This window comes from Zingiber officinale, chromosome 3B (assembly GCF_018446385.1).
Source record: "Zingiber officinale cultivar Zhangliang chromosome 3B, Zo_v1.1, whole genome shotgun sequence".
NCBI classification, from domain to species: Eukaryota; Viridiplantae; Streptophyta; class Magnoliopsida; order Zingiberales; family Zingiberaceae; genus Zingiber; species Zingiber officinale.
Genome location: NC_055991.1, coordinates 30975691 through 31002273, shown reverse-complemented (window position 1 = coordinate 31002273; position 26583 = coordinate 30975691). Strand labels below are relative to the sequence as shown.

Here is a 26583-nt window from a genome sequence, read left to right as displayed (position 1 = left end):
TTATTTGATCTTAAACTGTGCTAACACTCTATTTTACAGGATTTATAATTGCCTCAGACTAACGTTTTCTTGCAGGAAGGAAATTGTTGAAAAACAAGGGTTCGGGCGCCCGAAAGATCCGGGCGCCCGGAGGCAAACTTTATCCTCAAACGAGATTCGTCACGTGGAGCACTCTGGCTGGTTCGGCTACATCACATTCAGGGCACCCCGAAGGGATCCAGGCGCCTCAAACTTCCTATATAAGAAGGGTGAAGACTGGAGCAGAACAACAACAACTAACGATCTGCTCTCTTGTGCTCCTGCGACGCTGCGAAGACTCTCCGACAAATGCTATTTCTTTTTCTGTTTCTCTTTTATCATTGTCGGTTTTGTCTTCTCTGAATAATTCCTATGCTTAATTTATAATAAATGTTCGAATTATTAGTGATTGTCCAACGAAAGCACTCAACGAGTGCGGGCCTTGGAGTATGAGTCGCCGAAGGCTCCGAATCAAGTAAATCGACCCTTGTTAGCATTGTTGTGGTTTTCACTTTTCTGCTGCTTACTCGTTTAAAGTTTTAAATCATTATTCACCCCCCTTCTAGCGAAACTCATCGATCCAACATACTACATATACAATATCTAGTCAGGTAGATGAGTTTGTCAACCAACCTCTAGTACCTTTGTATGTCAGTGAAAGGCTCATCATACATAGAGAATAGACTGTTGGTTGGCTTTGCTCCCAACTTACTTGTCTCCTATAAAAGGTCAAGAGCATATTTACTTTGGAATATAACTAGCCCTTTAGGATAATAGGCTAATTTTGTACCTAGAAAATACTTTAAATTTTCTAAATCTTTAATTCTAAATTTAGACATAAGGAATTTTTAGCTTGATTAATGCAATTAATCCTACTTCCAGTAATAATTATGTCATCTATGTATATAAATACTATAGTGGTTTCCTTATCATTAGTTTTAATAAAAAGAGAAGAGACTCTATTACATTTTTTGAAATTGAGACTAATAAGTGCATAACTTAATTTTATATACCAAGCTCGAGAAGATTGTTTAAGTTCATAAATAGTCTTTCTTAGTCGACAAGCCTTTCCTTCCTCTCTTGAATGGATCCCTTGAGGTAATTGCATATATATTTCTTCTTCCAACTCCTACCAAAGAAAAGCATTTTTGACTTCCATTCGATATATTGACCATCTATTGTTGGTGGCCAATGATAAAAGAATCCTTACTATGTTCATTTTAGCCACGTGAGCAAATGTTTCCATATAATCAACATTGTAAGTTTGAGTGTATCTTTTGGCCACTAGACTAGCTTTAAAGTGATCAAACACTCCTCTTTTATTTTATTTTTATCAAATCATCCCACTTCGTTCTCCCCTTCATCTCTACTCTCAAGTATAATGTTTGATGTGCACGCAGGGCTAAGGTGCAGTGAAAAGGCGTCAAATTGTCACCCAAGTATTCACGGTTCAATCTCCAACTATGATATATTTGTAAGGATTTTTTTTCCTCCAAATGGAGTACACAACCACCGGATGCTAGGCTTCTGGGCCGCCCAGTGCGAACTCTTCCCGATTTATCCTGGCAGTCAGTGGAAAATTTTCGTGGGGTCGGACCGATCGCCCGAGGTTCAATGTTACCTGGTTCATCATTAAGTATACTATTTGATGTCCTCAAGAGGTGCTCAGTTGGCTAGAGAGTGGAAGATATGCTATAATGAGGCAATGGATCAATTCGCCATCAAATAAAACTCCTTCCACCCTTTGGCTACTAGGTGGTCGACTATAAATTGACCTTATAATTTATTTTCATTCGTATAACTTGGGGGCAGACTATAAGGGTCTTCCTTCAAATAAAATAAGTTGAATAGAACGTGATAGATTTGTTATAGTGGGGCAAGGATTAATTTTCGACTGATGCATATCCTCAGGAAAAAAAACTCCTCCTACCCCCTAGTCATTTGGTGATTGACTATAAGCTGAGTCTATGATTTACCTCCCTTCACATAACTTAGAGACTGACTGTGAAGGTGTCTAGGGTGAACATAATCCTCTTTTGCTACAAAAGTACACTATTTGATTGCCCCCACGGTCTGGCCAATTGGTTAATGCAAGGGTATTATTATTAATAGGTCTGGGATCGCTTCATGGTTGCCTCAATCTCTCATTGCATGTATTGTTGGACGAAGCCCCAATGATTTACCTCTATTCCGAACAATGGGAAACCATCCTAGAAGGATCGCTGAGGTGATAATTTCACCTTTTATTGCCAAAATAAACTATTTGATTAATTTTGATTTTTTTGACAAGTCAGATTTCAAATTTAGATCATGATCGAACAAACTTATTTAATAATATTTACGTTATAATAACTATAATTTCATAATTATTACAATTTGACCCTCCATAAAATTACACAATTGTTCTCAACTATATTATTCGATCAATTTTAATTTTAAAAAAAAAATAATTTCAAATTTAGATCCTGAATTTTTAAAAAATAATAATTTCAAATTTAGATCCTGAAGGCATAAACTGGTCGATAACTACTACATATTATAACAATTATAATCTTATAATTACTACCATTTATATGCATTAGCTACGAAACCATCACGTTCATTTAATATTTACTTTAATAACAATTATATTTACTTTAATAATAATTATAAAATTATAATTATTATAATATGAATTTATTATATTAAATAATATTCACATGGTAACTGTTACAATTCAATAACTACTACGATGCAAACTTATCGTATTCATGAAATTAGCCGATCAATTCAGGATTTAAATTTAAAACAACTACCGAAAAAACAAAATCGATCAAACACTGCAGAGTTCCTGTGTAACTAATGAGATAGGATGCCATTTTTTTTGATAAAAAATCAAAGAGGAAACCCTTCAACGATTCGAGAGGCCCTTCTTATTTGTTTTCCCTAAAAGAAGTGTGTTTCAATCAGTCACTGTCTCAAAAGAAGAATAAAAAATTAATAATGTTTCCAAGTGCAAATATCTAAAGAGAATACGAATCAATAAAAAAAATTGAAACATCAATCTCACCAGCAGCTTTAGTGGCTTTGAAGCCTGTAAAGGAAAACCTAAAGACGAATATATTCCACTGAGATAGCAACCACAATAATATCAAGAAAAAAACATAGTGAAAAAGAAAATTACTGATGGATGAGTGCTTGTTTCAAGAAATAATGAAACTATAGCATGCTAAAAAGTCTTGTTTAGTACCAAAAAGTTCATATACCCAATTGTAGAATCTGCTGCTTCTGAATAAGTTTGAGATCTCAAACACAATATGGGGAAAACAAAAGGTCATCAAAGGACAAATTGTATTGTTTCTACTCACTAATAAATTCATGTACTGTGCTTGAATTCTATCTCGTCTACCAGAACTTGTGCTCTGTGATTATTTTGCTTCTGTGAATTATGCAGGTTATATACATTAATAAATATAATAATAAGTATTAGCTCCTATCAATTTTATATTAGAATCTATATCTTGTATCCACAATTAGAAGTATTCTTTGTGGAAGTGGAAGCGTGTTGAGGTTTTGTGGCTCATCTCAAGTGACAAATTCCTCAGTTCTTTTGCTAGGGTTGGTGCTCCACAGTAGAATACACCTGTGTCAAACAGTTGAATTATTAACAACATTGATTTAAAAACATGCCTAGCCTTAACAAGGTATAAAGTTCTGAAATTAGGAAACTAAATTCATGATCTTGAGGTCTTTGAACAGGGAATGGTTTTATATGTGAAGTAATTACCAACGGTGGCACCAGGATGCTTGGAAGCTAACTTAGTGAAGACTTCTTTCCAATTTGGCCTCGCAAAGTGAGTTCTCACCTGAGAGATTAATAACATCAACCATTAATGCAACATTCTAAAGCATTTCAGTGATAATATAAAAATAATAATACCTATATGAGAAAAAAAAGAATCTTTAACACTTGAGGTTAACACAATATGCAACATGATCAAGTTTCTCTAATTAGTACTTACTCGGATGCCTGAGACAATATCAACTCCATGCTTTGCATGATTCAGAGCCTGTACCATTGAGAGGAGAGTAGTCCTGGCATCTCGCTCTTCGTAAACGCTCGTCAAGTAATTGTGCATCTCTATAATACCCTGTCCCGAATAAAAGGAGGTTTACTTATTTTTTAAAATTTCTTCATTTCTTCCCACCTTAATTACTTAATTATGTAACTTTTCAAAAACAAACGAACCTTTTTGTCCATGTCAGCAACATCATTCATCACTCCCTTAAACCATTCAAAGGATCCTGCCTCTCTAGTAACCCAGTAGAAATGAGCACTACTAGTTCTGTGGGATCTCTTCTTGTTGATGCTACTGGATGTGGAAAGGCTGTAGCTAGCACTGCTAATTTCAGACCTGCTAGTTTCCATTGCAAGATCCTAAAAATTTTCCAGCAGAACAAAAAGATAAAATTCCAGGTAACAGAATGTTCAATAAAACCAAAAAAAACATAAATTGATTCAATAAATCATGTAGACAAAACTTTACCATTAGTTCATCAGCCAACTTTATGTTGTTGAGTAGGTCCCTGAGAATGCTGATAAAAGGTGTAGCTCCTATGCCAAGTCCAACCAAAAGTAGAACATCATAATTTCTGAAGTCTTGTGCTGGGGCACCATAAGGGCCGTCGACGAACAGCCGTGGCAACCTGCCAACAGTTGAATTAAAGTTAGTTCTTTCACCTTCTGAGTAGCTTTAGAGATGCCTTTTACTGTAACTTTGTAAGCTTGATCACCTCTTCTGTCCTAGAGAACCTAATCCATCAAATGTAGCTTTTCCTACTGAGTGTGGTGTGAAGTAATTCTCTATAAATATGCGTTTGAGCTCCTGGGTCCAGTCACCATTGGTTCGAATGTGGACACTGAGGTAATCATCACCGGGTGCCGATGTAATAGAGAAAGGATGCCTGTTAGCATGATTTTTTTTTTACAATCATCAGAATTTTTTACAAAACAAACTTCAATAATTGGCTATGGAGAATGAGTTTGAATTCCAACCATTCAAATGGGGAAATGGTAGGGCACTGCAGAAATATGTACTGTCCACTTCGATACCGAAATCCATTAGGCTTGGACATTGTCACAGTCAACACGTTACCAGGTAGCATTGAGACCTACATAGAGGAATTGGTTATAACTAATAATGTGATATTACTTCATCACATTAAGCCTCATATGAAATTTATTGAAATAGTTCAATGTTCTTGATGAAAAGTAAAAGTTTGGTAAGTTTGAAGGACAATATAAGCATATATTATGCCATCATTAGAGAAAAAGTACACAAGAAGCTAATGTGTCCAGTGATGGAGGAAACATTTACCTTTAAGATCTTGACATAGTAAGCTTTGGAGCGGAAGGCTCTTAGATTTCGTTCCCCCGCGTAGAGAAGCAATGGAACACAAATGTACATCCACGTCTGTTTAAATCACTAAATCAATTAGCCAAATTAATTAGTTTAAAGTCCTTTTAGAAGTACAATAGCCATGTATACTTGATGTGGGAAATCTACCCTGAGGAAGGCTACAATGGTTCATTGAGGGTAAATGACAGTAACTGAACATGTATACCTGATATGAGAAAATGGTCAACCTTTTTAGTTGAGGCAATGTTTTTAAGGGGAGATGTACCAAACATTTTTTCAAGGAACAGTTTGTAAACATCACTATAGTCCAAATAGTTCGACAGGAGTAGTTAAAACTAATTTTACAAATAAAGTAAGAGTGCAGTAATTGCCAGCCTTGACATCGTGGTAGGGTCTTCTTTGGTACATGATGTCCAAAGGAGAAAAGAAAATAGACAAATCCCATGTGGCGGACCAACCTCTAGTTGACCCCCCCACCCCCCCAATTGCAAACAGCCAAATGAGAAATTGTGGCAAAATGTAGATTCCAAAATGCTCCATGATTGAGCATGTTGATAAGTCAAAGTCCAATTTCATAGAAAATAAATTTACAAAGGATTATGACCTGCCTGAATAATCAACCTAAAAATGGACCAGACTCCATACAGATTCAAGAACTAGAAAAAACAAGAAATTTGGACTGACTAGTGCCTAAAAAAAAGAAGGGATAGTTTCAACTAATATGTTAAAAATCCACAACACAATGGAGGTTATTTGAGTAGTTAAGCTCACATTAATAGGTCACCACGTGGGTCTGTTGTGAAATGCAAACAGATAATTATGCGTATGCAATAAAGATGATGCTCAGAGAATTAATATAATAGAGAGGTGATTAAATTAAGGTTTGACAGATTCCAAATAGATAGATTAGATAATAGGGATTTTTCAAACAGGAACAAAAAAAAAGAGATTATGCAATAGACATACGGTGGCAAACTAGTATTATATTAACAAGTAGAAGGTGAACTGCTATTCCATCATACTATCCTTAATGCTAGGCAGGTACGTCAAATTAAGAAGGAAAAGCTCATTTGCCCCATGAGTTTGTTATCTTGAAAATATTCCCTACCCTGATTTTTCCTCCTTTTTCTAACAAAATGCAGACCAGAATTTTAGTTTTGTTAAAATGCTGCCACAATTTAGTCAGTTTACAACAACCCATCTTAGTCATGTTTACACTGACAAGTATGATTACAACATGCTCTCTAATCAGATAGCGAGAGTTTCTTAAATATTAAGATATGTGATGATACAGGCATCTCTCATAAGGTCCTCATTTCAATAATTGCAAGGTGCAATTGGTACCTAACTTTGGAATTTAATAAGGAAAACAACAATTATATCCTTTCATGTGAGGTGTTGCGCAAATCCCAAGCCTTTGCTGAGTCCAATACCAACAAAATATATAATTTCAAACTCTTGTACAAGATATATACTCTACGGTGAACTGTCAATTTGACAATAGAAATAAGCAGTTTGATGGTCATGCATGTGGAGAAAGTAGGAATCTGAAGAAAAGAAGAAGAGTGTGCAAAGTTTGAACGTGGAGAAAATCAAGTGTATATTTCATATCATTAACTGCATTTCTTAAGTATCCTGTTCACTTAAACCGATCTAAGGAGTTCCCTGAAGTTCAACTTTCCAATTTGGTTACGGATTGCAAGGTAAAAAAACAAGCGATGCTAACAAATAATACATACCGTTCGCTGGTACCACTCGTGGATGAGGTAGACGAAGTAGCCGTGGAGGAGGAGGAGGAGGTAGACAACGGCGAGGAGGTGGTGGGAGTACCAGAAGGCGTTGAAGCCGGTGAGGCGATTGAGAGGGAAGGGGAGATGGACGCCGTTTTTCCTGAAACGATGCGTCGCAAGGGTGAACGAGACGCACATCAGCACCACCATTGCGATCCCCGTCAACCCCTCCACCCCCACCACCAAGCTCCCGTACGTCGGCCTCTCAGATCCGAAGAACCTCTCCACCGCCTGGTAGTGTGCCGGCGACGAGTTTGCCAGCCGTGGGAAGTCGCACGCCAAGTGATTCCCCGCGTGCAGCAAAATCCCGAACACAATTGCCGTCGCAATCGTCTGCAAATATGAAAATTCTTCCTGTGAGGCGCAATACTGTAATAACAAGAAATCAATTGGTACAATTGCTGAGGGCGGGAACAGAAGAACTTCAGTGAGGGTGGTCATGATGGGTGCCAAAGTACAGCTACAACGAGCGGGAACCGACACGTTGCGTGCGATGGTCCCTTGTGCAGGAGGCAATGGCGCCGCCGTTTTTTTAGGCACAATCAAATGCCGGTCACCGAGAGAGATGGGTGCGTGATGCAGCGGGGGCTTATAGGTAAAATTAAAACGCTAAAAGGTGGAAAAGCATTGCGATATTCTGACAGCTCAAAACGTGGTATGGTAACAAGCGGAGATGAAGAGAAAGAGGGCAAAAGTTAATTGAAGAGAGCTATTGAGGAATCGAAAACGTTTACCGTGGGATTTGCCTACCTTGTGGAAGGTGATGTTGTCGTCGAAGGGGACGAAGAGACGAGCGCGGGTTGAGCGGAGCCAGGTCAGGGTGTTCCGGCAGACAGGAAGAAGGACGAGGGCCATGTTGAGCTTGAGCGTCTCGGCGGCACCCTTGGCGACGGGGAGGCAGTAACCCATCACCCTAAACGCCGCCCGGTTCCGGTACTGCACGAACTTCCAGGAGAACAGGGCCGCCATGGTGATCATCCACAGCGCCACCACCCACGCCCGCTGCCAATTCTCCCTTGCCGCCATCCGCAGCCGCTCCGCTGTCCGGCGGATGCTGAATCGGGGCCGCCGCCGCTGATGCTGCTGTTTCGGCCCACTTCCGCCGCCGGCGGTGATGTTCTGGCTCCATGCTGCTGCGCTTGCGGAGCTCAGCGGCCGGCTGTAGTTCATGTAGGTGTCCCGTTGCAGCAGCAGAGCCTCCAGCTGCCATAGCTGCAGTCAACGGTAACTAAGAGAGCGTTCGACTTCCAATCGATGGTGTGTGGCTAGAAGAATAAATTATGGTGTGTGGTTTTCACCTCGATGTAACCAAGGTTTTCAGGATCCAGTTCTTCCATGATGAGCGCCGCGTACTCCTCTGCCTGCTCTTTGAGCTTCGCGAGCTTGTTAGCTGAAGCGCTCAGAACTATCAGCTGCAGTGGAACACAAATATAGGATTTGTTTTTGTTTTCTTTAAAATCACATTGGAACACTGATAATTGAAGAAAGCTACTCACCTCTTGTACCTCCTGTCTCGTTATCCTCCCATCCACATTGGTATCGACCCTATCACAAACAGAACAAATTAAAGAAGACGACCAAAGTTCACCAGCAATCACAAGCAGAACAAATTAAAGAAGAGAAAAGTAATATCAATACAGGATACACACATGTCGAAGAAGATTTGGAGGCGAGCGTCGAAACTTTGATCGGAAATTTGGAGCCAGAAATCGTAGAGTTCTTCTTTAGTGATCCGCTCCAAGTTCTGTCGCCGCCGCCTCGCCAGGGCGTCGAAGATGCCCACCGCGAAATCCTTCGAATCCACCATTCCTGTGAACAGATGGAATCGGAAAATTGAAGCCTCGCCGGTGGCAAGATAAATAACCCGATTCCGACTTGAAATACGAAAAGCGTGAGGGAGATAGAAAGGGACCAATGCATTCGCCGAAGTCCTCACGGGAGAGCAAGCCATCCTTGGCGAGAGTGTCGAAGCGGGCCTCCACCCGTCGCCAGAGCTCACCGGCATCCCCCGCTGCGGCTCCCTTAGTCGTTCGGCTGATGAATCGGAGCCCCTTAAGCGCCCGCTGCGAGCCTGATCGCGTCCGCTCCAGGCGCGCCCGGATCCGCCTCGCGTCGCGCGACGACATGGCGGCGACGGGCGGCGGCAGAGGACCCGAACCCGATGCCGACGCCGCCTCCTCCTCCTCCAGCATCTCGCCCAGGGTCCGTCGGCGCGTCGGCGACAGCAGCCACGAAAACTTGCGCCGGATCCGCGACGCCGTCGAGGAGCTCCGGCTCAAGCTCGCAGACGATTCCCGAGACGGGACCGGCGCAGCCACGGCTGCTGCTGCCGCGGCGGCCGCCGACGTCGGAGTGACGCTCCGCACCACCATCGACTCCTCATCGAGCTCCAGCATCACCTCCACCAGATCGCTCTGGTCGTTGAGAAAAACCGGCAGCATTCCCCCTCCGCCACCGTAACGGCTGCCTCCATATCCCTGCACGACGGATTCGTCGCTGGATTCGTCATCCTCAGCGAGGATGTCGGCAATCCGCCGGTGCCTGGACTTCCGGTTACTTCCGCCGCCCAACGACGACGTCCTCCCCATCTCCCCGGCTCGCCCACTCTCCCTCCCTTCCTCGATCGTCCTTTATTCCTACACCTTCTTCTCAATCAATCAATCTTCAAAGCCTCCGCTTCTTCTCGTCCTCTACCTCCGCCATGACTCTAGTCGAAACCAGTTTTTTCTAAATAAATAACCAAAACAAAAACAAAATTACCAGTGTTCCAGTCGATCATCGGCTGTCAATTCTTAATTTGACGGCACTGATGTGCTACGACGAGTGCCGACTGATCGAGTGGGAAAAGGACGAAAATACCCCCGCGTCGTGGTAGCACACTATAGCGTGATCTGTTAAGGTAAATTCGTTAATTCAGACATGAGCAAGGGTAGTTCCGGTACATCGTTACACGGGTCCAGCTTAGTCAGCTGTGATTTGAAATGTAGAAAGGGATGGGCGACCGGTATCTTACGCGCCACCAACTAATTTACATCTTTATATTTAATTATCTCCTTTTCTTTCAATTCATTTTATGAAATGTTTTTTTTTTGTAATAATTTGATTAATCATAAAAATCGGAAAATATCATTTTTCACGTTGTAATAATAATAATAATAATAATAATAATAATAATAATGCATCCTACCTAACTCCAACAATACTAACCACATGAGTCACCTAAGTGGAGACTAAGTAGAAGAAATAGATTGTCTTGGTAGGGATCGATTAAACTTGGTTGGTCTATAGCTATCTTTAAAGATTTTGATTGGACTATTAGATTCATTCGATCCACTCTTTCAACGACTTATGAAACTTCAATTGATCGCTTGATTTGATTGATATTCAAGGACTTGTACATTTCATGAGTTATTCCACAATTATAGAGGGCGCGTCGTGGAATTGTCATCCTGTGCCTTCGACGTATAGTTCAGTTTGAATCCTATCGATAGATGTATTTGAAGCCATTGCGAGTGTAGTTAAATTGGTACTCAATAGTTTGTCAACGGAGAAGATAACGACTTCACCTTTTACCGACAAATAAATGCATTTGACAATGCTAGCACCAAATTAGACCCAAAGAATCATTTTACATTATTATATAAGTAAATATCTAATATGATAAAATCACCAAATTTTTTCCTATATAAACACCATAAAATGAAAATGATCTGGAGAAAAATAGAGTCCTCTTAGTCACCATTATTAGTTCGAACGAAGCCATCTTGGAAAATAACAACAATAAAGTGATTATAATTCATAATTGTAGTAATTAAATGGTATATCATGATCATATTGAATCCATGATTTATCTTATGTTTCTTTGATCTTTTTTGTATTTGTTGTATGTTTAATCAAACTCTTGTCTACTAATAATGTTTACCTCTTTTATAATTAACTTCAACTTTGTGGAGAATTCTAATATTAGTGAACAGATCTTTCTTTTAATATATGTATAGTTCGTGCAATACATTCTTTAAAATCAAAATCTTTAGAGCTTCTATAAAATTTTATAGAAATGTCAAAAACAAAAGATAAGGGGGAAAAGAGTTAGCAGTTAGGTGGCTAATTCCAATGAATCGAATCATGCTAAAGTTGTTGGTAGTTGTTGAAGCAATGAAAGGTAATATATCAACTTCAAAAGCACAAGTCTGATAGTTAGCACAATCACTAAAACGGGCAAAGTATCGAGTGCTGCTGCAAAAATGGAGCAACAAGCACAACATCTTATGGCTACCATTGAGGCAACGACGATGACTGCAAGTCATTATCTATCATCAACTACAATTAAAAATGGACGTTGATGGATTAAAAAATTTCATCAGCTTCCTATGCAGACCATGGAAGCAAAATGAATACGGCAAACATTTTATTAAGACTAGACATTGATCTGATAAATGCTCAGTTATGACATCTCAAGCACAAGAAGATATCCAACCAAGCATAACAGTAACAACAAGAACTGAGATTAACTGCAAGAGTCATGACATGCAAGCATGTTTGAGTAGTAACAATATCTCCTTAGAAGTACTTGATAATCAACAGTAGCATGGTAGCAACATATGAAATACATCAAGTGCCTAAGATAATAGGATACTCCAAATCTTTGATCAGTTAATCTAGGAGACACACCTGGTTCTCCTATTCTCCTTCAGCACTGATTCCTGAAGCAAAAAAGGGAAAATGGAAGGTATCACTCTTTCATGATGTCAAAAACCTTAGACAAAGAAAATGGCTTAGGCATTCAAATGGCAGTAGAACACTTACAATTGCTTCTTATTTACATAGTATAAGGTCCCTCGGCACCATTCTCAGACATTGACAGAAGGTCTTCGAAGCTCCAGAGATCAACATCATACATATTCTGAATCACATCACTACTTAGAAGATTCTCAAAAGAGTCATCTGAGTTACCATTCTCCAGATAAGGTACCTGCACAGTCTTGATGGGATTCTCAAAAACAGGCAGTTCTTCACAGGTTTTGACAGAGTCATCAGAAGGCATTGTTTCAGTCATGATTGGAGTAAGAAATGTTGTGATCTCAGGAGTTTTACCCTCAGTAACACTGCTATAGTCAGAACCATCAAAAGAGTTGCTTCCTTGATCAGATTGTAAATTAATTTCATGTGCCTCAGTTGGCATAGATTGTTTCATCTTGGTGAAGGAATTCATGTTGACAGATTGCTTAATGTGTACTTTCTCTTCAAGGAAGTCGAAAGATGAGAAATCCTGCTCTGGTTCAATCAGGAAATTGGTAAGATTATTGAAGCTGAACTTCTCAGGTTGGTGTGATCTGAGCACTTTTGCTGTATTTAGTTTCAGAGGATGATTATGAACAGCTGGTAGAATCTCATCAGAGAAATTCACTTTAGCTTTCTTGCCCCGAATACGACGGGCTTCAGCATCATAGGCTCTTGCAGCTTCTTCAGCAGTGTTGAAAGTCCCGAGCCAAACACGAACCCCCTTACGAGGATCTCTAATTTCAGCTGCCCATTTCCCCCACGGGCGTTGTCGGATTCCCCTGTATTGGGTCTTTCTCTTCCTTTTAGCACACTTAGCTGCAGGTCCACTGAATTCAACTGGTTTCAGTGCATTTGGTGAATCTGCTGCGCTTAGTAGAATAGAAAAAACAAATTTAGATCATTTGCAGCGTGACATTATGATTTTGCAGAAATTAATGAAAACCACAATAGACAAACAAAATCAAAAGAATCAAGCCTACAAAAGAAGACCTCACTAGGAACCAGATTTCAAAGCAGATGTTCCTGCTTCAGAAAAGAAAAATGGGGAAAAAAAAGAACAAGCATGTGACACTTTCATTTCTAGAGAATATACTAATATCTTCTATAATCATTTCAACATCTATATTTGTCCAAGAGAGGCAATAATAATAAAACAAATACAAATCACATCTATTTTTAGTAGTCTATACACATCATATTCAGCCATTGAACACCATTTAAGGCTATAATGATAATATATCATCTTTTTCTTAAGCATCAGTTCATCTGGTCTTATTCTACCTGTCCAATTTTCAATCCTAATCTCAACTTATCTGATTATAAAATTTCTTTGAACATGTACATATCATCTTAATTTATCTCTTTTATTGCATACTGGAGATATGCCTAAATGTTGAAAGATAAGAGTATTAATTTTATTCTTTTCTCATCATGCATACATCTTCGTATTCTTGTCCCACACCATGCACTCTTAAGAAGTTAGTGTCCAATAAAGAGACTATATCCGCCTAAATAAACAGCCTCAAAATACTAGCTTTAACTTTACATTAAAGCAACATCATTATCATAATAATTTTAACCATTTTTTATCTGGAATTGAAAAGTAACTGAATGAATACAGGTCAAGAGCAACATATTTTGCATCAAATGAATCTGCACAAACATCTGGCTGAATTATTAATTGAAGCATAATACATATGTTTAATTCTACTTCATCAAACTCATGAAAAAAAAAACATTCTGTGTATCATTCTTGCTGTAATAGGATGCAATTTAATCATGTTTCCAAACCAAGAAAGGTGGACTTGATTGTCCACAGGCTTAATATACCAGTAATTCATTTATGCAAGTCCTGACAATCATTAATCTTTTTTTACTAAAAAGAAAACAATCTATTAAAGATAATGATTATTCTTAGTTCACTCTGATCCTCCTACTTGATTTTCTTTGATTTCATCTGGATTAGCCTCTTATTATTTCACCATCTGCCTTGAAGTTACTTTTGCATTTTGCCTATGCCCTTGTATTTGTTGATATCATTCTTGCTTCGTGGCTACAATGCATGGTGTGATTCACATACTTACTTGAGGATGACTACCGTGTATAAGTATTGAATGATTTCAAAGATTTAAAATACAATAATTTTTTCCCCAACTCTTCCTTGTCCATCGCAAGTTAACCTGTGACTGGACCACTCCATCACTCCTTGCTTCTTTGCTACATCTGCCTAGAACTTCATCCACAAATTCCTGACACTGCTACACAACTACATCATCCAGGTCAAGGGCATGGTCCTCTGAGTTCCTCGGCCGAAGAATGCACAGCATATTTCATGCCAACATTGCATCTAAATATTATTTTGTGTCTACATCTTTTATATATATATACATATATATTGATCTTATTTTGTGAATACCAGGACTTACCTCCTCTAATTTGAGGATGATGATTGTGTACAAATATTATACTATTTCAAGGTTTCAAAATACAACAATTTTTTCCCAAACTGTTACAATAGCATGGTGTACATAATGTAAATGTTTTGATAAATAGGCAAAAGAATCAACTTCTTTAGTATTGATTCAGTGCACGCAATTGAACGATAGAGTGCAAGGCACTAAAAGCACCTTAAAATCTGCGTGAAGACATTATCAAAAAAGACAATGATCACCTATAAAAAAAATTCATTACCAAGGATGAAGAGCAAAAACATTCCTAAGAAGCAACTTTGTGAATAGGAAGAATAACCGCGTTAGAAGAACATAAGAAATACGTATGAGAAGGAAAACTTCAAAGGATAAACAATTTCCATTCTCCAAAACATCTCCTAATATATGGAAGTATTTTCCCTTTTTAGCCACAAAAATTATAAACGGAAAAATAATCACTCTAGAAGTGTTAATACAAACAGAAAGAAATTACCCAAGCTCAAATTCTTTTGTTACAACCCCCAAGTAAAGTAAACCCCGCAATCTTCCCTGCAGAAAAGGAACAATTGAAAAGTGTGCTTTCACCAAACACGAACGGGAAGATAAGAATACTGGGAGCAAATCCGAAAATATTTGCTGTCCAAAATGATACTCAACCCCGAAGCAACCATAGGCACTAGAGAAATAAGAAAGAGTGCAAAATAAATAAATAAATAATCTCATCTTGGCAAGAAAAACTGACTATTATTTAATATTTCAGTTCCTAATAACACAAGAACAAAGGAAAAGGAAAAAAATCCTTCTCGAGGAAAGAAATACTACAAGAAATCAAACCCTAGCATTAATTAAAAATTTCGCCCTTTTCTCCACAGAACAATACCTTTGGATCCGAAAGCAAGTGGCCTGTGGTTGAGTACCTCCACGTCAGAGTCCATCAGCTCCTCCTCGAACTCCTCGAAGTCCGCCTCGAAGTCATCCTCCATAGGCAGGCGCCGCCCGCCGTTCTTCTTCTTCTTCCTCCCCGCCTTGCTAGCTCCGCACTCCTTCAGATCCGGCCACAGGTAGTCGGAAGTCAGCCGCCAGTCGGGCTTACCCGCCGGAATTAAGTCGGTGATGATCGCCCCTCCGCACATCTTCGATCACCAACCCTCGTTTTTCCTTCTTCGACAGCGCAAAAAGATCTCTCCCTTTTTTTTTCGGTTTCGAAAGAGGCTTTGAAATGCTTAGACAAACAATGAAAGGAAGGTGGGCACTTATGTTCAGTGCATCGAATGGTAGGTGAGACTAATTAACTTTTTAAAAATAATTCCCAAAATATTGGTGAAAAAACATTTTTCAATTAACACCTCATATTTATTTTCTCTTCTCTCGCAAAATATAATAAAACAAAAAACATCCTAATTTTAGAGAATTTTATCAAATGGTGATAGAAGAATAGTGATAAGATATCATTGTTATTGAAGTGACTAGCCAATATTGTCGAGACGAAGAAATGAATTAGTCTCCACGAGTGTGGTGCAATGAGGGACAGATTCATATAATAATTGTCCTAAACTCTAGCTAAATCATGTTTAAGATGTTGGATTGTACTTCTTTAGTAATACAATTAAAAAAATTACAATCACCTACATTTAGCCTATTAAAATTCACCCCTTTCGTATTCAAAATCCAATTTATCTCTAATTTCAAGATCCATTTCTAGATGGTAAAATATTTAAGAGAATAAATAAGAGAATTGATCCTATCTGAAAGTGATGGAGATGGAGCGTTGGGCATGTGGGTTTGTTGTTGACCGGGAGACGACTATGCTAGGGAGAAACGATGACGCTTGGCACTCCTTTCGACTCCTTTCTATGCACACTCGAAAGAGCAAACAGAATGTTATGATGAAAATCAAGGAGCGAGTCACTGGCGTTGACCCTCAAAATGTTCAAGTTAGTAAGGTGACCGAGCAAAAAATGGAGAAGATAAACATTTAAATGCAAGTGTGTAATGTTGTGTACTAAAAGCATAAAGCATAAAGTATCACGTATATAACATACCTCACCAACGAAGGGATCCTTCCTTTTGATATCACCTCTCGTAATTTCCGCAATAATGAGGCGACAAGGCATATTTGGTGTCAGAAGATGTCGGGTAATAGAAGGTGTAAAGTCTTCCTCCGAGGAAGTTTTCGTTACACATGTATGAACAGTCTTTTGTAACCTCCACAATAATGATAAAAGTTGAATAGTCACTCTCATAAGAAAGTTTCGTTGCATGTTTATGTTAGATATTAGGATATTTCCGGGCGAATAGTTGTTATTCTCTAACGAGTTGTTAGGATTCCTTAATAATGTTGTCCCCTGGAGGTAATCCAACCAGACCCATATCCGACCGGCTATATGTAATAGGAGACTAATAAGAATGGGGAAATGAGTACCTCCAATCTGACCATCCATTAGACCAACCAGGTTATATACTAAGTTGTATTATAATAGTGAAAAATGAGATGTCCTTTAAATTTAAACAATCATGCGTCCTACCTGTTATATACTGAGAGTGCCTTTGTTAGGAAGTGAGGAACTTAGCCTTAGGTACGTCCGACATTTTAGACCGAGCAGCCATATGTAACAAGACTTGCCCTTGAACTATTATACTGGGATTTAGAAGTCCAATTGGATCAAATCCTGGCCGACTGTAGGTTGGGAGATATTGCCTTTGCTATGTGCTGAGAGAATATTTCTGAAGGATGGAAAACTAAGATTCGTTTGCCTGACCAACATTAGGGTTGTTCAGGTTTATTTTGTATATCTTAGCATCAAGTGGAGCAATAAGTTCTCTCAGTCTGACCAGTTATTAGGGTTGTTCGACCGTATACAGAGAGACTTGTACTCAAAGAATGAGAAATTGAGCTCCTTAAGTTCGACCGGCTGCTCAGATGACTGACTTTATTCTGAGTGTCATAGCACTAAGTGAGGAGTTAAGTCTTAGTGAGAATAATTGATTTAGATGCATCGATTATGACTCTGACTGTCACCTCATCCTTATTTTAATCATCATCTTATTGACTTTGATTGATACATCATTTTTAGGTCTACTTATAACACGCGGATCAAATATCTATCTTTAATTTCAAGATCCATTTCTAAGTGCAGTAGTAAAATCTTTAGGAGAATAAATAAGAGAATTATAGTTCAAATTTCAATAGAAATAAATATTTTATATATTTTAGTGGTTGGTTCTAAATGTGTATACTTGTTCCGAATGTGATTAACCAAAGAATGAGTAGTGAATTAGAATTGTGAAAGGTTGATGAGTCATAGTAGAGTCTGATTAAGTATTTTAGTCTTCAATAGTAAGAAAAATTTATTGGGGAGTTGAAAAAGGATTCTTACGGGTCAAAGTGAACTTTCAAGGTCATTGACTTTTAATGGTGTCCACGTCCATCGCATGTTGTTAATCAATAATAACAATAATTTCAAAAACAAAAATATTATAATTAATAATATTTGACCAATGATAACTATGGAATAATGACAATTTGTGATTTGTATAGTTAAAAGATTATACCTTTTTTAAGAAAAAAGAAATGCTAAAGATTGGTAAGGTGATAATATAAATAAATTATTAGGGTTATTTGTAATTCACACAAAGAATTTTTTTTTAAGGTATATATTTTTTTTTTAATTCTATTTTTGAAGATATTAATACTTTATTTAAAAATAGATATTATATGTTTGCTTTAAAGTATACGATATAGCTTTTCTCCCTAAATGGAATCAAGTTAACATTTATAGATAACGAATCTAATTCTAAAAGTCTTCCCAAATAAAAGATATTTTTATTTATTTTAAAGGTAATTTAATGGTAAAAATTGAATTCAAATAGAGATCATTTCTCTCTAGCCCAAATAAAAAGCATTTTTATTTATTTTAAATGTAATTTACTGAACTATTTATTTTTTTAAAAGGTATTTCTATTTAAATATCTAAATTTTGCATCTACTTTTAAAATAACTAAATTATGTATTAATTTTCTGTGAGAAAAAAATTAATTATTTGGAATGTTTGTTTTCATTTAGTCATAGTATATTTATTTTTTTGATAATTTAAATGTTCAGACTTTGCCTAATAACCACCCCTTGAAATAAGGTTGCGATAAAGTCTAATGCCGGTATGGATAGGGGTGAGCATTCGGTCAAAATTGAATCGACCGAACCGAATAGACCGAAAACCGAATTTCTTTTCAACCAACTGAACCGACCAAATTTCCCTATTCGGTCAAAATTGAACCGACCGAACCGAATAGACCGAAAACCGAATTTTCTTTTCAACCAACCGAACCGACCAAATTTCCCTATGAAATCAAACCGATAAGATATCGATTAATTCGATTTTCGACCGAATTGACCGAATTTTAAAACCCTATTTGATTTTATCTTTTAAAAAAAGTTTTTATTTAATTAATTATATTTTAAAATAAAAATTAATTAAAATAATATTCTTATTTGATTTATTCGATTTAATCGAATTATAAAATTAAAAATCAAAACCGAACCGAATTAATCAAAAACCGAACCAAATTAAAAAAAAAACCAAAAATCGAATTAACCGCGGTTCAGCTAATTCGATTTTTCCAAATTTTTGCTCACCCTTACGCATGAATCATCAATACATATTAGCCCAAAAAAAAAAAATTCTGAAAATGAATTTAATTGAATATTCCAACTAATTCTCATGATCTTTTAATTTCTTGTGAAATTCTTACTTGTGTTTAAAAATATTCCTGGAATTTATCTTTGCAAAAATCCCTGACTTCATAAAAGTATATAAAAGAAAAACACGGATGGACCATGGCAATCAACTAACAAGGATCTAGGCTAACATGATAAAGGATCACCAGCATTTGACTAGATCTCAAAACATAATTACTAATGTAGTCATACCAAAAAAGTCAACAAGATCATCGAATCTATTTAGGCAGATATCATAGTGTGGTGAGTGCATGCTGGATATCAAAACAGTTGAGAATAAGCACAAATACCCAACTAAAAATCCTTGCAGATGATGATGCACGCCTGCCTGTGCAAAATTTTAATGATATGCACATCCTGTTAACTTTTTCTTATGAAGTAGAGAGAACGATCAAAAGATTGTGCATAGCTCGAGGTTGGAAGGTTCTGCGAGTGCCAGACTTTGTCGGTTGTAACGCAAATATCACATTTGGAGAAATGGCAAGGCCATCACAGCGCCAAAGATGGAGAGCAACAGGAGTAGTAGCCAAAATGGAACTGGCTTTGATTGCCTTCTTCTCGCTTCTCGGTCTGCAACCTCCTTGTCTTGGTCTTCTAGTTTTGTAGGTGCTACTGTGGTGGCCGTCAAAGGAGGACTCCCTTCATCCTTTGTCTGAGGTTCCGAGATCGATTGTGTAAGAGCATGCTGTTGCTGGTACTTCTCGACATACTCTGGAAATAGCTTCCTAAAACTCGTGCATTTCTTACTGTGCAAAATGAAAGATGATAAGAGGCATTGTAATATGATAAACTGTGAGAATTTTAAAACATTTACCTCTCGCAATTGTATGCAAGCGAAGCTTTCGCCAATTGTCTCTTTTCAGAATCAGATGTCTTGATGCTACCAGTGGTTTGGTGATCATCCATCTGCGTCGACAAAGTTGATATAGAAACACAAATGAAAAATGTTTAAGATGCAAACCTATCAGTGAAGTTTCAGATGATGAACATCTTCAGTATAGTAATGCTTTTTTCTTTGCATGATGCATGAAAAATTAGCATATATCGGGAACCAGCCAAATACTTCCAAGTAATTGTAAAAGTTGATCGATTTTTAACCTAACAAAGGGACTTCATAATTATGAATCTTCATGAAAATATTGATCAGCATATTCCCTTTTTAAAGTGGTTGTTGTGAAATTTAGATCCATATTTACAATCCGAGCTCATTATGCAAGGAATGTGGAATTCTTTTCTTCTTTTTTTTGTTGCTCTCAGGACAATAATTTTTTTTCAAATTGGAAAGAAAATTAGAGCGTAAATCAATACAAACAACTCACCATGAAGGAAAGAAGTCCGGTCAGTATGCTGCAATCATAGGTAACATATTAGAAAGCAGAAAAAGGTGTGTAACTAGCAGAAATTTGTGATTAAAAATAAGAATTTGTTTAAGAATCTATAAATAACATGGAATTTTTCGACCTATGGGTCATATCTTACCTTGATACAGACCACATAGGATTCCAGGACTCTGGATGGACTGAAAAAAAAAACAACGATGTATCATGTTCATCTAATCACCACAGCAAACTAATGAACTATCCACTCATTTGAGAACTTACAGTCACTCATTGACAAACAGATCTTCGTGTTAGTAGAAAATCGTCCATTGGGTGTTATCAGGCTGTATAAAATGAAATTGGTATAACTTTACTTAATGGAAATAAACATACCGTGGTTATCTACTTGTTGACTAGTTGAAACATTTGTATACGGCATACCTAATACTAGGAGGCTTGAATGGATAATCAGGTTGAAATTTCAGTTTCCCATAGTAATATCCACCTCCATGAAAAAAGAAAGAGATTTAGCTTAGATGCATAAACAAATACTTGAATGCAAATAAGAATTAGCAGACAATTTTAGAACCAAGACAATTAAATACCTAGTTGAATGAAGAAACTATACTAGGAAACGAATCTAGTAATACCCAGGTAAAGGAGCTAGAAATAGCTATTTTATACAATCAACATATGACAATATTTACAAAGGATACTTACCTTCAAATGGTGTGCCTTTGCTCCCTTCAAGCACAAAATCTGAAAGAAAACCACATACAACTAATTTAAAATAATGATTGGTGACAAAGAATAATCAAAGAAAGTTTAGGATGACTTAAACATCCATAATTCCAGGGTTCACATGCATTCCAAAAACAGATAATTAAGAATAATGGAAAGCAAAAGCCTCTAAATAGCAATGCAACAAGAAAGTAACAGCTATCGATGTAAAGTATCAAGAAGATTGTAATGAACCAAAACTTTCTGTAGTTCCTTTGGCTTATTGCACTGAATACATCTGCACCGCCACTAAGGGGCAAAGCACAAATATGCTTGTGCAAACAAATAGCTGAAGCCACGAAACCAACTAGGAAAACTAGACAAATATTTCTGGTGTCTGAATGTTACATGGTCTCCTGCAGACTCCTGACTCAAGTATCATGAAAAAAAAACCCTATCGTGAAGCAACGCCAATAATATTGTTGAAGCAGTTCGATTTAAGGATCAATTGCCACATCCATTCAATGTCTACATCAGAGTTCATTATCTCCATTCTCCATGGGATGGATGCTCAAGGTCTTTTCGTCAAAGAAAAGAGAACAATACATGAAGCTGTGCATTGTTTATTGCCAATTGAATGATGCAAGGATCAATTATCCTGTCTCAAATTGATTACTGTGGTATTACGGCTTTATTGGTGACTCATTCTCCCAAAGTATAGCACATTATAGGGTGTCAGTAGGATCTTTGTTTCTCTAAAGCAGGGCATTCCTCAGACAACAGTGGGGCACTACCGAGAATGAGATATGCAAGGATCTTATTTACCTAGTTGCCCATTTAGTTTGACTTCATTGTTTGGTGAGGGCTCATGAGGGAAAGCCATTGAGTTTTATGGGTGTAATGTAAGTGTTTTCACCCTGCAGTGCTACTGTACAAAGGGCAGCAAAGTCTTGTAGTTACCTTTACTCTAATCGTAACCACAATGCTAAGACTAATTTCTGCATCACGTCTTTCAATTAAGAAATTCTTGTTTCTTGAAAGAGGATTTGTGTGATTGGCATTTTGTTGTTGCCATATTGGGTAAGCTTGTGAATGCATTTGTGATGCAAGCTTGAATTGGAGTGGATGTGATTATGTAGCTTGAAGTACTTAGAGGATCACAGTGAAACCATAAGTTGCTGGAGGAAGAACCATATTTCATCTTCTTTTTGACTGCTTGACTTGCTTCTCTATTTGTTGGCTCAAAATAGACTTATGATATGATTATAATATGATGCTTATAAATAATGATACTTGCTTTACATCATGCCTATACTTGTGTACAGATAGCAAACAATGCATGTCAATCCACGATGCCTAACATGTTTATTATATCTATGCTGAGTTTTTGCTACTTGTTTAAACATTCCAATATTGTTGCACAGTAGCTGAGACATATTAATGAATATGGGTTGTGCTTCAAGCATAGAGATTATGACTATTTAATTCCTTTGGACCTCTTGCTAGATAATTGGCACAGTCATCAACATTCTTTTATCAACATGGCACTTGATCAATCAACAATGAGTTTGCGGACTATTATGCATTGGCAGCCATATCCAAGCTTAAGCAGACACAAAGTACTACTATGCTGTGTCAAATTGCTAGAGGGAAACCCATAGGTTCTTTGCTTCTTAAAGGCACATAGCTATATGCGATAACCAAAGTACTGTAGCATGTCGTGTGCACATTATGACCTATCAGTATTAGCATAGAACCTCATAATTTCAAGTTTAGGCTACCTTTGCAAGTTACATTCACATTAAGTTGCTATATGACATCTTGTTATTTACCTACCTATCTTTTATTTACTTTCCTATTTATTATGCATACCATGCTGCTACATTCCTACCATCTATTTCCCATTTGCCATCCCTTTTTACCTTGCCATCTAGATCAGCCTGAGGCGAATGGTAGGGTTGTCAGATTGAGTCAATAGGCGCATCTTTAAGGCATACTTTGTGGCTGGAGTTCGTGGAGATTTACTTGTTTGGATCTTAAAAGGCTTCTTTGTTTGCCTTTAGTTTCATTTTCCTACTACTTATCTCTTCAGTATTCTATTAGTCAGTATGCACTGACAGATGATTTGGTTTCCATAATGAAATGATCTAGTTCAACTACTACTTTTCTGCTATGATCTAACAAGTTAATAAGTGAATCCTCTCATCTATGTGGGTTGTGACACTGCGTATGTTGCGAAATCAGAAGAAAAATATATACACATCAAAACTTTTACTATAGTCATATTGCTTCGTATTTCCTATATCAATTTTTGTAGCTTTTTTTCCCTCTTAACCTAGTGATACTAACATTTCAAACATATCATAGTGTAAAATGGAGCATGGGAGTATGAACCATAGCTCATGTTCAGTGGTATATTTTCTCTTTCTACTCCCTCCTTACACGAGGCCTGCTAAAGAATAGTCAAACTGCATTTCATGATTAGACAAGCAATTATAAAATCAAATACACAAGGCCCCCGGGGCAAGGTTGAGTTGGCTAGTGCGGAGCAGAGTTGCTACCATAGGGCAAGGGTTCAAATCTCGGCAAAGTCGAGGAAAAAAAGCCCTCCTCCGCACTGGCCAACTACAACTTTCTGATTTACCTCCTCACAGATGGTCGTAGGGCCAACCGTGTGGGGCCGCTGGAGTGGCGGATTCCACCTTTTGATACTAAATACACTCCAGATATCTTCAATCCAAAAAGATAAGTATTCTGAACCAAATAAGATGTCAATTTTTATTCCTCAACTATCTTCAGCTGAAACTCATAAATGTACTCAATGTCTAAAACTACATCTCTAGTGGCCGCTTTTATGCATCTAAATATTATTACATGAGAGATGCCAAAGCTTTCAAACAAACTGAAAAATTGTCCAATGCCAATTTATTAATATACAGAATGTAGAAAAGAAATTATTTATGGTATTAAAATGGGCAACATAGATCCACATAAGAGCAAAATACTATTAGAGAAAACCTTGAGATCATTCACATAGTTGTCAAGTACCCGCCAAGGTCAGGATCAGCGTGCTGATCTAATTTTAGACAATCAGTATAACAGGCAAAAATCAATATAACATTTGGTTCTACAGCTCTTTTTAAACTCTTAAAGATGCCATAATTATCATTGCACCATAAAGTAGAATAATAAAGATGAGAAAGAGAATCTACTATCAAATTGCATCATAATCAAAATAGGATAGATAAAACAACTCACGCCAATCTAAAATATCACTGGGGGAAGGTCGAGCAACAATCTGTGGAGGTGGTTCCTGAAAATTAACAATATCAGATATATATCAAGAAAGATGAATCCCACAAAGTAAATTTTGAAGGGGAAAAAAAACTAAAATGACAGAAAAAATTGAAGAAAACTAAAATCATTCTTCAATCAAATTCATTCGACCTATAGTTTCCAAAGGAATCATCACAATTAATACTGTTTAACCTTGAGCAGTGGCACGAGAAGTTGTGTAAGATACTCACCAGCCAAGTCCAAAAGGAAAACAGGAAAAGTTGAGAATGAACAGACGAGCACTTTGTTCTCACTCATATGTAAGTTATGTTTAACCTTGAATGCAATTTGTAGATTCAACCACAATAGTCCCTCAGAACTCGAAAAGTCGCAACGAAAATGGCTGATTCAGTAACAGATTCTGGAGCTGCCACTGTTGGAACTAATGATGCAAATGATTGACCCATCATTGCTTTATTCCACTTTGATAGACCAGGAGAGACAATTTTGCACCTATTTAAATGATTTACAGTAGAAGGTGTCGGAGAAATGAATTGAATTTCTGCACATTCTGAAATTACCTCTATCCACATAGCACAAAGTCAGGGTAATGCCTGCTGCAGCATGCTGTTCAGCTGACATTTGATGCAACAGAAAGTTAAGTGTATCATCCTAGTCGGCCAAATAGCTGGATCATTGATCCCTGGAATGGGGCAGTTGGTCTGATTTCTCCTATTTGAGAACGAAATTGAGTTTGTTTCGTCTAGTTCTAACGTAAAGCATATGGTTAAGAAGGGAATTGGTGACTTAACTAGAGTCAAAGAATTAATTTTTCTACTCATTTTCATCTTCTATACCACTTCCATCAAAGCATGAAATGGAACAATCAGTCAGGTGTAATGACCTCCATATGCTTTTCATTTTCTTTTATCTTCTCTTAGATTGCTTTTTACAAAGTCGCAGCTTAATGATTGTCCACAAGTCTTAATGTATTCAAAGGGATAAATGGAAAATTCTTGAATAAATTTCTCAGATGGTTCCGCATTAAGAAACTCTGCAAGTAACGTGCACTAGCATAAGTGCATGACAATTATCATAGAAACATGTAGTTGATACAGAAGAATAAATGATGTGAAAAGTGAAGCTTAAGTTTGGACTTTTGAGTGTAAGTATTTTCTGAAGAACTGAAGCAATAAACCAACAGCTCATGAACAAAATCAAACTTAAACTGGCATACCCTACAAAGAGCTTGAAATTCCTTCTGAAGGCGTCTTACACAGGCCTTATCTGTCATTTTCTATAACCCAACTAAGTTGATAAACCCAGTGTCTTCAAACCCTCGTCAATCCCCAATTGTAAAGCTAGGTCGATTTGATGTCAGCTTCTGCAATATGGCCAGTATTAGTTTAGAAGATACAATTGCAGACCTATAGTCAATTGATAACATGTGATAATACCTTGAAACAAATATCAAGTATTACTAATTAGATAATCAAACAAAACGTAGAGAAAAAAAAAAGGCTAACTTCAAGGTTTTTTTCAAATATGAATTCAAAAGCCTAAAAAGACTTGGCAAGTGATAGGAAAATTCAAATCGAGCATAGTAAGCTAAAAACATATGTAGAATTCAAATATGAATTCAAAATTTACGTCTTTATGTTTCAGAAAACACGTAGCCAAACCCGTACATCGAACCCCTAATCCGCTAAAAAAACAGAAAGGGAAAAGGAGCAACCACGAGTCAAACCAAAAAATTTATGAACCCTAATTAGCAGATCGATCATGAACTAGACGGATCGAAACCAATCGACCGCCATAAGGCAAATCCCAGACCCCAAATTCAGATCACAAGGAACAGCGAAACGTTGAGATCGACGAAGACCTGTGCGAATCCGCCGCAGAAAGTTCGTGCGATAATAGTCGCCCCGGTGAGCCGCTGCGTTGCAATCCAACGAGACAACTACGATATCGATGTGATCGAGAAGGATCGAGATAGCGATGGGGAGAGAGAATCCCGGCCGCGTAGAATGGGGAACAGATTGACAATGGGTCTACTGTCCGAACCGATGATCCAAGTGGATTGTAATAAAATATTATTTTAATAAATTAAATTTA

The 26583-nt window shown here is 37.4% G+C and overlaps 3 protein-coding genes across 5 annotated transcripts; all 3 read right to left on the bottom strand.

The window, feature by feature from the left end:
- Window positions 1-3224: 3224 nt before the first annotated feature.
- On the bottom strand, window positions 3225-9924 carry LOC122056304 (respiratory burst oxidase homolog protein E-like). Its single transcript, XM_042618204.1, has 14 exons — window positions 9120-9924; window positions 8857-9016; window positions 8704-8752; window positions 8506-8619; window positions 7958-8419; window positions 7157-7540; window positions 5376-5471; window positions 5054-5169; window positions 4792-4962; window positions 4545-4704; window positions 4247-4435; window positions 4020-4148; window positions 3785-3863; window positions 3225-3640 (listed from the first exon to the last, which is right to left on the bottom strand). Exons 1-14 carry the CDS (start codon window positions 9793-9795, stop codon window positions 3531-3533), a joined length of 2895 nt encoding a protein of 964 aa, XP_042474138.1. The 5' UTR covers window positions 9796-9924; the 3' UTR covers window positions 3225-3530.
- Window positions 9925-11690: 1766 nt separating this feature from the next.
- On the bottom strand, window positions 11691-15675 carry LOC122056303 (ethylene-responsive transcription factor 1-like). Of its 3 annotated transcripts, XM_042618203.1 has the most exons (4): window positions 15299-15671; window positions 12180-12853; window positions 12014-12110; window positions 11691-11910 (listed from the first exon to the last, which is right to left on the bottom strand). In XM_042618203.1, the coding sequence occupies exons 1-3, from the start codon at window positions 15549-15551 to the stop codon at window positions 12027-12029; spliced, it is 1011 nt and encodes a 336-aa protein (XP_042474137.1). In that variant the 5' UTR covers window positions 15552-15671; the 3' UTR covers window positions 11691-11910; window positions 12014-12026. The 3 variants fall into 3 exon arrangements, with proteins under 3 accessions (XP_042474137.1, XP_042474136.1, XP_042474135.1); XM_042618202.1 differs by having other exon boundaries at window positions 12014-12850; window positions 15299-15675; XM_042618201.1 differs by having other exon boundaries at window positions 12014-12853.
- A 3629-nt stretch (window positions 15676-19304) lies between these two features.
- LOC122056301 (ubiquitin-conjugating enzyme E2 34-like) lies at window positions 19305-26520 on the bottom strand. Its single transcript, XM_042618200.1, has 10 exons — window positions 26351-26520; window positions 25706-25852; window positions 24451-24505; window positions 21193-21231; window positions 20914-20977; window positions 20755-20816; window positions 20633-20672; window positions 20473-20500; window positions 19968-20059; window positions 19305-19899 (listed from the first exon to the last, which is right to left on the bottom strand). The coding sequence occupies exons 2-10, from the start codon at window positions 25760-25762 to the stop codon at window positions 19617-19619; spliced, it is 720 nt and encodes a 239-aa protein (XP_042474134.1). The 5' UTR covers window positions 25763-25852; window positions 26351-26520; the 3' UTR covers window positions 19305-19616.
- Between the last annotated feature and the right edge of the window lie 63 nt (window positions 26521-26583).

Bases quoted from the DNA above. Each gene is read 5' to 3' on its own strand.
- LOC122056301 (XM_042618200.1), bottom strand. From the start codon at position 25,762: ATGACAGATAAGGCCTGTGTAAGACGCCTTCAGAAGGAATTTCAAGCT. The intron at 20,817-20,913 runs GTATGCCGTATA...CATTTTATACAG, and splicing joins TTCAAGCCTCCTAGTATTAG to CCTGATAACACCCAATGGAC. The intron at 20,501-20,632 runs GTAAGATATGAC...CTATGATTGCAG, and splicing joins CCTATGTGGTCTGTATCAAG to CATACTGACCGGACTTCTTT.
- LOC122056304 (XM_042618204.1), bottom strand. From the start codon at position 9,795: ATGGGGAGGACGTCGTCGTTGGGCGGCGGAAGTAACCGGAAGTCCAGG. The intron at 8,420-8,505 runs GTGAAAACCACA...CGTTGACTGCAG, and splicing joins AAAACCTTGGTTACATCGAG to CTATGGCAGCTGGAGGCTCT. The intron at 4,963-5,053 runs GTTGGAATTCAA...TCATGCTAACAG, and splicing joins ACCATTTCCCCATTTGAATG to GCATCCTTTCTCTATTACAT.
- LOC122056303 (XM_042618201.1), bottom strand. From the start codon at position 15,551: ATGTGCGGAGGGGCGATCATCACCGACTTAATTCCGGCGGGTAAGCCC. The intron at 12,854-15,298 runs GTATTGTTCTGT...TACTAAGCGCAG, and splicing joins ACTTGCTTTCGGATCCAAAG to CAGATTCACCAAATGCACTG.